Source organism: Heteronotia binoei, chromosome 1, assembly GCF_032191835.1.
Source record: "Heteronotia binoei isolate CCM8104 ecotype False Entrance Well chromosome 1, APGP_CSIRO_Hbin_v1, whole genome shotgun sequence".
Classification (NCBI taxonomy): Eukaryota; Metazoa; Chordata; class Lepidosauria; order Squamata; family Gekkonidae; genus Heteronotia; species Heteronotia binoei.
Genome location: NC_083223.1, coordinates 41,183,007 through 41,196,915, shown reverse-complemented (window position 1 = coordinate 41,196,915; position 13,909 = coordinate 41,183,007). Strand labels below are relative to the sequence as shown.

The following is a 13,909-nucleotide window of genomic DNA, read 5'->3' as shown; positions in this document are numbered from 1 at the left end:
AGAATAAGGACAACCATAACAGCAGATAAAATGCCCAGAGGTAAGGTACTGAATGACCCCTGTCATATTGAATGGTGCAGCAAAATAGGATGCAAGTATTGGACATGTATTGTGTTTTATGCCTCAGATGATTCCAGGGAACAGCCTCAGTATCCAGGGGCCTCTCTATAGCTTAGGCAAAACACAGCATAGGAAGAAGTTCCACACTGAATCATGGTGCCAGGATGGGATCACAATCCAAGATGCAGATCTATAACTCCGGAGAAGAACTGATGATCGCTTGGGCATAAAAATAGCAGCTGGGTAAATGGCCGGACAGGTGAACTGGTTAGGCTTCCCAATCTCCAGGTCCCAGCAGGGGATCACCTGGTTTTACAGGCTTCCCCCCGCCCCCACAGCCACCATGTATGTCTAGAGCTCAGGCAGGTTTAGAAACCTGCAAACAGGTCCATTTTTAAAATGTGTGCCTTTAAAGTTGAGCAGGAAGCACTTCATGGGAAAGGGTCAGCAGCAGCTTCGTCAGAGAACAGCCCCTCCAGGCTGTTCCAGGAGGGTTTTGCTTTTGTTTTCACAGCAAGTTAGGGTGTGTGTAAAAGAGAGCAGCCTAGCCCCTGTTCTTTTAGATGTCGTTGTGGAGGAACCAGACCCAGGGTGTGTGTGTGTGTGTGAGAGAGAGAGAGGGAGGGTTACCAATTCCCAGGTGGGGGCAGGGGATTCCCCTGTTTGGAAGTCCTTCCTCTGCTTTAGAAAGTGGGGGGGATGTCTATCGGGCACTCTATTATTCCCTATGGAGAACGATTCCCATAGGGAGTAATGGGGAATTGATCCGCAGGTACCTGGGGCTCTGGAGAGGGTGTTCTTTGAGGTAGAGGCACCAAATTTGCAGCATAGCATCTGATGCCTTTCCTCAAAACACCCTCCAAGTTTCAAAAGGATTGGACGGGGGGGGGCAATTCTATGAGCCTCCAAAGAAGGTGCCCCTATCCTTCATTATTTTTAATGGAGGGAAGGCATTGAAAAGGTGTGCAGTTCCTTTCAATGTGATGGCGAGAACTCCCTTTGGAGTTCAATTGTACTTGTTCCAACCTTGCTCATGGCCCCACCCCCAAAGTCTCCTGGTTCCACTCCCAAAGTCCCCAGATATTTCTTGAATTGGACTTGGCAACTCTAGAACTGGTAGAATCTACCAGCTGCCAGCCCTCCATGCAAAGGAAAGGAGAAGAGATCTAACACTATTTCCATCTGCAAAAAGAACTCAGGAGGCTCAGATCTTACTGGTAGAATGTTGATGTCTGTATCGGCTAATGTCAGGAAAGCAGATGGAATGGAGGTAAGGCAGTAATAACCAGTACAGATGCTACTGGAGGAACACCCTTAGGATCCTTGTGCTTCTTCAGTCTTGAAACTTCACTTTCTCTCATTTTTTTTTCAACAGTGTAGCGGCTTTCCCGCTTTGTTGGAGCTTCAGTTATGGCTGCCAGTGTCAAGGCAGAAACCTAGGATGTTGACTGAGCTATACTGGCTGTCATGATCCTGGGTCTAATGAGGCCTGCAGGCCCCAGGAAAGCCTGCCTAGGAGTTACTGGGGAAAGCCTACATTTCCCAGGATCCCCTCTGTCCCTCTGATTGGGTGCCCAGGTTTTGGAGGGAAACTGGTCCAGAGAGGGTTGGGTCCTGGGAGGAGAAGATAAAAGGGCCAAGCCCAGGAAGGGGATGGTCTTTTCCTGGAAGGCTGAGCTGGAGGCAGGCTGCAGCCTGGAGAGCTTGAAGCAGGGGAAAGATCCTTACCCAAGGGGGTAAGTGTTGGTATTAGAGTAGGGACTGTAAGATAGACATGTTGGGGCATTTGTTTATTTTTCCTTCACCTTTTTACTGGTTAATGCACCTTGTTAATTTATATTGCACTGAAATAAATCTTTTTGTTGTTGCTGTTCACTCTCCTGGTCCTCACGCCTATTATTTGGCCTAAGCTACAGGAGGCCTGAAGGGCTTGGGAGGCAACTCTGGACCTTCTAAAGGGGAACCCTTAACCCAGAGTGGTGGCAGCAATTGGTAATACCCCCGAGTCGTGACACTGGCTGAACCCTTTCCCACAGAAAGTACAAACCTCTGCTTTTTCTAGCCTGCTTGGTGAACTTCAGACAGCCCTGTCAGGCATCTACTCTGCAGAAATCACCCCAACACAGAAAACTAGTCATGCCCACATAGATGGTATCTTGCCAGACATGACTTACAGTTTCTGAAAGAAGCTGTGATTTCCACAAGCACAGGCCCACAAAGAAAAATGCAGATGCCAACTATTTACACTAGCAATACTATATTATTAACCACCACAATAATTCATACATGCTACACCACACACACACACACACACACACACACACAACATACTAGCTCCTCAGAGAGGATTCCCAACCCAGTCTCCAGTGCAAGAGATGAAAGGAAACCGAACAAGGGGCATAATTCTTCCCTTTGGAGTGTGCCCAGTCTGAGGCAGTGTTTCTAAAGGAAGGAAATTCCTTGCCTAAAGTTAGGTGTAGAGAGTTTGGAATCATTGCTCCAAGCATGATTGAAGCACATCAGTGTGATGCACAGGATCTCAAATTTAAGTAGTCTATAGATTATTTATCAAATAATTAGTTTTTTAAAACCCTATATATTTGAAAAAATGCATTCAGTTTCTTGTCACAGTGCTAGACTACTTTATGCTAATCAAAGAAATATATAAATTAAATTGTACACAAAATGTCAACGCATACTTACTTTTGCCTTACGTCATAAATATTATGCCGAAAAGTGCTAACAATTATCTGAGGTCGAAAGCCAGGTGGATAGAACTTTGACATCAATGCTTGTAATATTCTTTCATCACTATGATTATCACAGCAAAATGCCAAAACCAAGTTTTTCAAACATGTCTCAATAGCCAGAGCAAGTTCAGCATCTTTCAGATGAATAAAAGCACCTAAACACAAAAATAAAGTCTCAGCACTGTGCACAATGATTATTAGCATTTCATGATTCACTATCAGCTATATTCAACAGCAAAGAGCATTGGCTCCTGAAAGAAGCATAATTTAATCAAAGTAGTGTCTCAACATACTCAGCAAACCCCTTAAGTCTGCAGAAAAATATGATTTTGTAAATTACCCAAAAGAAAAAGGTCAGCTTCTTTAAGGCAGCCCGATGAGGCCTGCATAGGCTCAAGGAAACAAAATGTAGAACACAGATGAGATTCGGTTCAAGGGGGAAAGGTGGGAGGGGGGCAATCAGAAAATTAGTCTCCTGATCATGAAACTAGAATCCAGTGTGCATAAAGAATTTCCAAATTGTTTTCCTCTGCCACAGCTGTAATGCTAGCCTGTAAATGGTGTATATAAATAATTCTTTTATGATTAGGATGAATATATTGTTCCAATGGTTTATTTTATAGCCCAGCATTTTATTGCTGTTATTAATGTTATTATTAATGAAAAGGCCCTTTCATTCACATAAGCTGTCCTGAAGATCAAATTCCTCTCATAGCATAGATGAGTGCTAATGACCCAGAAGGGGGATTATGTTTTAAAGCAGGGTTTTATTCACCCCATCACCCTACAATGGCAAATTCACAAAGTCTCGATTTTGTGACAACTACATATATTCCCTGCAAGGTTGTACTAGCAAGTGCTCCTTAAGAAGCCACTGCAGTTGTATATTCCTGGTTTTGGTCTGCGAAGACATTTAGAATTTCTTTTAAAAAAACCACCTCCTCCTCAGTCTATATAAACTCACATTAGGTATTTCCCCTTCTAATCCAAGAGGCCCCTTTCTAATCCAAGAGTCAAGAACATTACTTGCATCAAAACCAAAGCAGCATAATTTTGATGCTCTTGAGCACCAGACTGAAATGCTCATACATGCCAAGCCAATACCACGTTTGCTATTTCTGATTCAGTCAGAGGTTTTAGGGCTGCAATACAACACTCCTAACCCAAGTGAACAAAATGTTTGTACTTTGTTTACAATGAAGACTTTAATGCATTACCTAGGGGTCCAACTGGTTTGCATTTAAATTGCCCTTGTTGGCAAGCCTTTTCAATTGCATCACAAAGGGTTGGCATATGTTGCCCAAATCTTTTCAGCCTGTTGGTCTTACTTTCCTTCAACTGTCTTAGCTGTTGTTGCTGAAAATCCAATGTTGTCTTTAGTTCACGTTCTTCCTTCCTGAACAAGCAAACAAACAACTGAAATGTTATGCATTATTCTAAAATTTGCACTGTTTGTACAAGACTGTAGGTGGGCTTTCTTGCACAATCTCTAATTAACTATGTCAGATAGAACTGCGTTAGCAGGCTTTGATATACATAACCATGGACTGATCACAACAGACAAGACACTCTTTGAGTTGGTACCTAGTCCCCCACTTCTCTGTGTCAGTAATTTTACTTGCCCTGATTTTAAAACCTCCACTTATTTGTCAAGAGATATATCCAAATTTTACCCTTGCAGAAATAATAGCTATGAATCTAAATGTCATCTGCCTCGTTCCCATAACACCACAGGCAAAGACTGCTTTCACACACATCCTTTATGCCACTGGAGAATATCCCAGAAGGCACAACACAGGAGTTACACTTAGGTTTGTGGGGGTAACATGTTCACCAAAGGTCAAGAGTTAAAAATCCAATATGCAAATTTGGGAATCAGTCATCATGATGGCATTGATTGTACTTACTCAAGCCCAGCACATTTTTCTCTGTATGTACGCCCAGCATGCTGATACTGCTCTATTTCTTGACCAATTAATTCATCTTTATCACGAACTGTCTTCAACTTTTCTTTCAATTGCTCAGTTTTTCTTTGTCTTTCCAACTCTTCAGGTGCTGACATCTGGTGAGCACTGTAACGTCACAAAGATTATTTTACTCAAGAAGAAATTTGGAAAAGGTTTATCTCTACAGTACTTCCTTATCGCTACAGTTTTCCTTTCGGGTGGTTTCTAGGGACACGATTTTATGATAGAGAAATACAGGACACCTTTATTAACAAACAACAAACCCCTGATCTCAGAAAAATGAAGTCGAGCCATAAAACACTTCAGATTGCAGGCTGAGAGGAGATGGACTTCCTTTATGGTGACAAATACAGTACATAGTATCAAGATGACAATTTGGCCACCTGCCAAGAAAGGGCAGGCTAGATGTCTATTCAGTATCCTGAGTTGGGCCACAAAGGTTTTAGGGCATGCATCCTGATCTGATGGGGGGGAAAGTTTAGAGCACTGAATACTGGGACCAACTCCCATTTTCATGAGATATTAAAGTAAAACCCTCCCAGCAGGGACCAGGGACAGGAAAGGTTAAAAGGTTGTGACAGGTTATACATCATTCTAGAAAATAATTCTACATTTTCTGCTCTAAAATAACCCAACTGGAACCAAAATGACTAAGTGATTATCTTCTATAATATTTAAATATAACATTGAAATGTTTTCAAAAACACTGAAAACATGTCCTTCTGATATTCTACTAAAATATGATAAAAAATTATTGTTCTGTAAATTCTTTCTTAATCGCTTAATGATCCTAAGTAATCTGACTTTTGACAAAGCATCAAAATCAAACTCTTCTTACGATTACACATTCTGCATAATTATAGTAAGAAGGTGAGAGGCATCTTATCATCCTGTTCCTGTCTATCTGATACATCAGACCAGCCCTCAGTGACAACAGGCTTGCCAAGTCCAATGTGTGTAGCCTGCTTATGAACAGTTGAAATCTTAAAGCTAAGGCATTCCCCAGTACCACCTGCTCAGTTTTACGCATAGGAGAAAAATATAATCCAAATCAGGACTCTGAAAACCTGGCAATGACAACACAGAAGAAAGGGCTGAGTTGTTAATGGGTACTGCTACCCAGTTGGGGCTACACTGAGGTTCCATCACTAGTGAGCTTAATGGGGTAGAAGTGACACAACTGTACAGTAATCATTAGTCATCTGACTACTGACAGAGGGCAGGATGTCTTTCCTCAAAGCATAGTAACAAAGCAAATTAATTTCAGAAGCCATGACTTGCTCTTCCCAACATTTAAAAAACACAACAGTAGCAGCAGTATCTACTCTAACACATTTTAATCAATTTTTAATTAACACATTCAGAATGGATTCACATGGAGTAGGGGAGAGGATTTAATTCTTCATTTCCAATATATAGGACCTTTTCCACACACTGGGGTTATTTCTGATTTTCTAAGAACATGCAAGAACTCAACTAAGAATGAAATAACACATTTAATAAAGACACACTACTATTATCAAACTATAAGATGGCATTCCCAAACAATAGGCCCCTATGCTATATTAAAAAAATAGCAGAGTTCTTTAGTGAATCAGTCTAAAATATACCCTAACTCTAATCACAGTAAAAAGGTGGGAGGTGACTTATCCTGTCTGACAAATCAAACCAGGCCTCAACAACAGCAGCCTTGACCAAGTCAATGTGTGCAGCCTACTTGGAGGCTGGCCCCACTGGTGGACCTCCTGATGGCACTTGGGGTTTTTTGGTCACTGTGTGACACAGAGTGTTGGACTGGATGGGTCATTGGCCTGATCCAACATTGCTTCTCTTATGTCTGGGGCAGTGATGCTCTGTCTTCTTGGTGCTTGGGAGGGCTTCTAGTGTCCTGACCCCACTGGTGGACCTCCTGATGGCACCTGGGGTTTTTTGGCCACTGTGTGACACAGAGTGTTGTACTGGATGGGCCAGTGATGCTCTGTATTCTTGGTGTTTGGGAGGGGCAACAGTGGAAGTGATGGCAAATCACTTGTGGAAGTGGAAGTGGAAGGCAGTGGCAAATCAAATGCAAGACTGTGATCAGGCAGGCAAAAAGGGACTATGAGGAGCATATTGCAAAAAACATAAAGACCAACAATAAAAATTTCTTCAAATATATTAGAAGCAGGAAACCAGCTGGCGTTCAGCTTGTGATAAAGTTCCTCATCAAAGGCTCCTTAGAAAGCTTGAGAGTCGTGGAGTAAAAGGACAGGTCCTCTTGTGGATCAAAAACTGGCTGAGTAATAGGAAGCAGAGAGTGAGTATAAATGGGCAGTCTTCAAGGTGGAGGACGGTAAGCAGTGGGGTGCCGCAGGGCTCAATATTGGGTCCCATGCTCTTTAACTTGTTCATAAATGATTTGGAGTTGGGAGTGAGCAATGAAGTGTCCAAGTTTACAGATGACACTAAATTGTTCAGGGTGGTGAGAACCAGAGGATAAAAGGAAGTCCTTCTTCACCCAAAGGGTGGTTAACATGTAGAATTCACTGCCACAGGAGGTGGTGGCGGCTACAAGCATAGCCAGCTTCAAGAGGGGGTTAGATAAAAATATTGAGCAAAGGTCCATCAGTGGCTATTAGCCACAGTGTGTGTGTGTGTGTGTGAAATATTTGGCCACTGTATGATACAGTGGGGTGGGGTGGGCTCCCTCTGGGTATCCTACCCCCCCAGGGAAAGTGTATGCGCAATACATAGCCTCTCCTCTCCCGGTGTAGTGAACGCCGCGTGGTCACTGTCTGGCTATGCCTGGCAGATGGTCGCTGCAATGGCCTCTCCTGCATTACTGCATCCGTAGCAACACCTTCTCGATGGTCCCCCCCGTTTTTCACAGAGTTTGCTACGTCATGGTGCGACCGAATTGTCCGGCGGTATAACCGGAGGGGCAGGCTGGGCCCACCAACCTTGCCAGCCTAAGAGAAGGAAAACTCTAACATCAAACCCGGGCAGATAGAGCTTGTTAATGTAACACCTACCACCTGGAGGACTCGCTGCCGGCGTCCCAGCTTACTGGGCCATGGCAGATGACCCCCAGGTGAAAGGGTGGAGCCAGTACCGCGCACACTGGGCTTCACCTAAAAAATTCCTCTGTGCAGGCCTGAAGGGCATATCCACATACAGAACCCACAACGCATCAAGTCCTGCAGCGATGGGCAAGGGGCGAAACGGCAGGTGGAAGGTGCCACTGGAAGCCGCAGTCCCGATCCTGCATGTAGGCGGTTCAGGGTATTGGTCGCCTGATGCTAACCCGGAGACGAAAGCATTTTTCGGCAGCACCCTAAACGACCAAGCAGCCTTATCTAGGGACAGCACTGCTTGCTCCACACGGAGAGGGGCCTAGAAAAGGTGGCCTAAACAAAGCTCGTCTCCTCCACCCCAGTTGGCTAGCCGCGGTCAACGGGCATCCTTACTTGCAGTCAAAAAATAACAACAAAGAAAAGGCATGCACCTGCCTCACAAAGTGTGCAAAGACTAAAGCTTGCGTGTTGGAACATCAGAACCATGCTTGACACAGTAGACAGTGGTCGCCCTGAACGACGCTCTGCTCTAGTTGCCCACGAACTTCTCAGGTTGAATATCGACATAGCAGCTCTCAGTGAGGTCCGTTTCCCTGAGGAAGGTAGTCTTCAAGAACACGGTGCTGGCTATACCCTCTACTGGTCGGGTAAGTCAAAGGCTGAGAGCCGCCTTTCTGGCGTTGGCTTCATGGTCAGGAACTCCATTGCCTCCAAACTCGAAAACCTGCCAACAGGTCACTCAGATCGCATCATGTCCATGCGCCTCCCACTTCAAAACAAGCAGCATGCAACACTCTTCAGTGTGTATGCCCCAACCCTTCAAGCAGATCCTGCAGAAAAGAACAAGTTCTATGCTGATCTACACAACCTCGTACGGAAGACCCCTACAGAGGACAAGGTGATCATCCTTGGCGACTTCAATGCCAGAGTAGGTAAAGACTCGGAAGCCTGGAAAGGAGTACTTGGCAAACACGGCATTGGCAACTGCAATGACAACGGGCGCCTCCTGCTAGAATTCTTCCCAGAGCACCAGCTCACCATCACCAACACTATCTTCCAGCAAAAGAACAGTCTGAAGACAACCTGGATGCACCCACGGTCCAAGCACTGGCACCTTATCAACTACATTCTGGTGCGCCAGAGAGACCTTCGAGATGTCTTACACACCCGAGTAATGCCCAGTGCAGAATGTCATACGGATCATCGTCTTGTACGCTGCAATCTCCGTCTTCACTTTAAACCCACACCCAGGAGAGGAGGTATCCCTCGGAGGAAGTTTCAGGCTGGCAGTCTCCAGTCAGCCGAAGTTAAAGCTGCCTTCCAGGCAAAACTCCAGTCAAGAATTGAGGACCCCAGTTGCCCCACAGACCCTTCTCCAGAAGCACTCTGGGAACACCTAAAAACTACCGTCCTGCAGATCTCTGAAGAAGTCCTCGGGTTCTCCACAAGGAAGAACAAGGACTGGTTTGATGAGAACAATCAAGAGATCCAAGATTTACTGGCGAAAAAGAGATCTGCCTACCAAGCACATCTTGCTCAGCCCTCCTGTCCTGGGAAAAAAGCAACCTTTCGCGCTGTATGTAGCAACCTCCAGCGCAAGCTTCGAGACATTCAGAACGAGTGGTGGACCAAGCTTGCTGAGAGAACCCAGCTGTGTGCAGACACTAGTGATTTAAGAGGGTTCTACGAAGCCCTAAAGGCAGTATATGGTCCATCATATCAGACTCAGAGTCCCTTGCGTAGTGTAGACGGCCAAGTGCTCCTCACTGACAAGGCATGCATATTGAACCGGTGGTCGGAGTATTTTCAGGTCCTCTTCAGTGCCAACCGCGTAGTTCAAGATTCAGCAATCCACCTCACCCCACTTCAACCAGTGAAAACAGAGTTGGATGAGATCCCCATTCTAGAAGAGACTGTTAAAGCCATCAAGCAACTGAAAAGTGGCAAGGCAGCAGGAGTTGATGGAATTCCACCAGAGATCTGGAAGCATGGGGGCACAGTACTACATAGCTCACTTCACAAAGTACTTGTCACCTGCTGGGAACAAGGCAAATTACCACAGGACTTTCGCGATGCAATCATCATCACCCTATACAAGAACAAAGGGGAAAAGTCAGACTGCTTCAACTAGCGGGGGATAAACCTGCTCTCCATCGCAGGCAAAATCCTTGCCAGAATACTCCTGAACAGACTGGTGCCCACCATTGCAGAAGAACTCCTCCCAGAGAGCCAGTGCGGCTTCAGAGCTAACAGGAGCACCACCGACATGGTATTTGTTCTCAGGCAGCTCCAAGAGAAATGCAGGGAACAGAACAAGGCTCTGTATGTGACTTTTGTCGACCTTACCAAAGCTTTCGATACCGTTAGCAGGAAAGGCCTGTGGCAAATCTTGGAACGTTTAGGATGTCCCCCAAGGTTCCTCAGCATGATCATCCAGCTACACGAAGACCAGCGAGGCCAAGTCAGACACTGCAACGACCTCTTGGAGCCCTTCCCAATAGGCACAGGTGTAAAGCAAGGTTGCGTTCTCGCGCCAACTCTCTTTACAATCTTCTTTAGCATGATGCTTCAAAGAGCCGCAGTAGATCTAGATGATGACGATGGTGTCTACATCCGCTATCGCACCGATGGCAGCCTGTTCAACCTGAGGCAACTAAAGGCCCACTCCAAGACAATGGAAAAACTCATCCGAGAGCTACTGTTTGCTGATGATGCTGCACTCGTCTCCCACTCGGTATCAGCTCTGCAGCATATGACGTCCTGCTTTGCAGAGGCTGCCAAGCTATTCGGCCTAGAAGTTAGTCTGAAGAAGACAGAAGTTCTCCACCAGCCTGCACCCCAGGAAGATTATCACCCTCCCTGCATCACTGTGGGTGAATCAGTTCTGAAGACAGTCCAGCAGTTCAGCTACCTGGGGTGCATCATCTCCTCAGATGCTAAGATCGACAAGGAGATTGACAACAGGCTGGCAAAGGCAAACCGTGCATTTGGCCGACTGCACAAAAGAGTGTGGAGCAGCAAGCATCTGAAAAAAGGCACAAAGATCAATGTTTACAAAGCGGTTGTGATGACAACCCTCATCTACGGCTCCGAATCGTGGGTTTTATACCGTCATCACCTGCGACTCCTCGAGTGCTTTCATCAGCGCTGCCTTCACACCATCCTCAACATCCACTGGAGTGACTTTGTGACCAACACTGAAGTTCTCAAGCGGGCGGAGGTTACCAGCATCAAGGCACTGCAGTTGAAGACGCAGCTGCGCTGGGCAGGACATATTTCTAGGATGGAAAACCACCGCCTTCCCAAGATTGCCCTGTATGGCGAACTCTCCACCGGCCATCGAAATAGAGGGGCACCAAAGAAGAGGTACAAGGACTCCTTGAAGAAATCCCTTGGCACCTGTCACATCAACCATCACCAGTGGCCTGACCTAGCCTCAGATCGCAAAGCATGGAGGCACACCATCCACCAGGCTGTCTCTTCTTTTGAGAACGCACGCATAGTTGGTCTTGAGGACAAAAGGAGATTGAGGAAGAATCGCACTGCTACAGCACCAACCCTAAATCAGACTTTTCCCTGCAGCCACTGTGGCTGGACCTGCCTGTCCCGCATTGGTCTTGTCAGCCACCAGCGAGCCTGCAGCAGACGTGGACTATTGCAGCCTTCTTAAATCTTCGTTCGCGAAGCCAAGCCGAGAGAGACTTGGAGGCGGGGAGGGAGGGACGGTGGCTCAGTGGTAGAGCATCTGCTTGGTAAGCAGAAGGTCCCAGGTTCAATCCCTGGCATCTCCAACTAAAAAGGGTCCAGGCAAAGAGGCGTGAAAAACCTCAGCTTGAGACCCTGGAGAGCTGCTTTCAGTCTGAGTAGACAATATTGACTTTGATGGACCGGGGGTCTGATTGAGTATAAGGCAGCTTCATATGTTCTTATGTACAGTTGAAATCTTACAGCTAAGGCATTCTTCACTTCCAATATATAGGACCTTTTCCTTATGCTGGGGTTACTTCTGATTCTCAAGGAATCATCTGCCTTCCCCTGTGCATTTTTACAGTTGTACAGTCAGTTTATTTTTTTTTTCTCATGTGGCTTAAATAATGAAAGGCTTCAAGGGAGGGTGTTGTCATCATCGGTGTTATTATTGGCGACATTACAGCGTCCTCTTATCTTTTTTAAAAAAGCTTGAAAATATTGCTATAACACTGTAGTACTATAAAGATAGGGTTAAGCATGTCCTCTGAATTCCCAGACTTCATTTTTTACAGCAACTTTTCTACAGAAAGTCTCTGCCCACACCCCTCACCAAGATATACCTTTTCCTTTTATCGCCACATGGGAGGAGGATAAGAGATTTACTTTTTAAAATGAAAGCTGGGAATTCAGAGACTCTGCTTAAATTATCATTACAGAACTACAACATTGTATTGATATTTTAAGTCCTTTTTAAAAAAAATGAGAGGAGAGGGGGAGTGGTTTAACAATGACAGCAGTCCAATCACTGAAAAGTGGGATGGAGATTGGACATAGTGGGCAGAGCAAAGAAAACTAACAGAAACGTTATCCGCTAGGAAAAGGCCTACTCAAATTTGGTTTGCAGGAAAACACTGGGGCAAAATTAGTTTCAAAGAACAAGAGGAAAAATGGGGAAACAACAACAAACCCAACATGAAAACTAAAGGCACAAAAATGTGTGTGGAAATCAATTTGCCGATGATATTGTGTTCATAACTGAGAATCCGATCCAAGTGGTACCTTTGTTGATAGCTAAGATAAAAGAATACGGAGAAATGGCAGGACTATATATAAATAAAGAGAAGTAGAAATTTTTATGCAAAAATATGCAACCAAATACAGAAAGAATTGCAGATTTTGACGGGATGTGAAGTCATTTCTAAAGTTAAATATTTAGGTCTAGAAATAACTATGAAGAATATCGATTTGCATAAAAACATTTCTGAAAAGTTATGGTGCAAGATGGACACAGATATGATGAAATGGAATAGACTTAATTTGTCCTTGTTGGGTAGGATTGCTGCAATTAACATGAACATTTTGCCAAGAATAATGTATTTGTTCCAAACTATTCCAATTGTGAAAGATAGCAAACAATTTAACAAATGGCAAAGGAAGATCTCTGAATTTGTATGGGCTGGGAAGAAACCAAGGATTAAGATGAAAATTTTAACAGATGTTAAGGAGAGGGGAGGTTTTCAACTTCCAGATTTAAGACTGTATCATGATGCAGTTTGTTAGACATGGATAAAGGATTGGATGATGTTGTTAAATAAAAAACTTTTATTGTTAGAAGCTCATGGGAACAAATTTGGCTGGCATGCTTATATGTACTATGGGAAAAATAAGATGGGCGGTCTTTTTTCTCACCATTATATTAGAAATAATCTGCTAAATACATGGATAAAATATAAGAAATATGGTGATGGAAGAAAGCCGCTTTGGATAGTGCCAGCAGAAGTAATAAAAATAACAGCTGAATCTGATGAAGAGAGAGGGATGTCATATAACCAACTGCTAAAGATTCAAGGTGGTAAAGTTGAATTAAAATCTGCAGAAGAGTTAAACAACAAGTATGACTGGTTTCAAATGCAACAAATAAAAAGCTTGATGGAAAATGATATTAAATCTGTTGGAATTAGACGTGAGCAAACGGAATGGGAAAAGGTTCTGCTTGGAGATAATGAAAAATTAATATCAAAAATATATAAATTATTGTTGAAATGGTCTACAGAAGAAGTAGTAGTAAAATCTCAAATGATTAAATGGGCATTTAATGTAAACAAGGAAATACAAATGGATACATGGGAATATCTTCGGAAGAACTCGATGAAAATATCAATGTGTCAGAATATCAAAGAGAACTGTTTCAAGATGATGTATAGGTGGATATGACTCCGAAAAAACTGGCAAAGATGAGTAAAAAGATGTCGGATAGATGTTGGAAATGTAAGAAACATGAAGGATCTTTTTATCATATGTGGTGGACTTGTGGAAAAGTGAAAAAGTTTTGGCAGACGATACAACAAGAAATATCTCAAATTTTGGGATATGATTTTAAGAAAGTAGC

At 44.1% G+C, this 13,909-nt stretch overlaps 1 protein-coding gene across 2 annotated transcripts in view; it reads right to left on the bottom strand.

Moving 5' to 3' along the window:
- The window catches only part of SMC6 (structural maintenance of chromosomes 6), a 67,133-nt gene that overhangs the window by 29,039 nt on the left and 24,185 nt on the right, over positions 1–13,909 (bottom strand). For both annotated transcript variants that reach the window (XM_060233634.1, XM_060233643.1), the window contains exons 13-15: positions 4,718–4,882; positions 4,028–4,206; positions 2,764–2,965 (exon numbers count right to left, since the gene is read on the bottom strand). In XM_060233634.1, the coding sequence (XP_060089617.1) occupies positions 2,764–2,965; positions 4,028–4,206; positions 4,718–4,882 (546 nt within the window). The remainder of the gene's footprint in view (positions 1–2,763; positions 2,966–4,027; positions 4,207–4,717; positions 4,883–13,909) is intronic.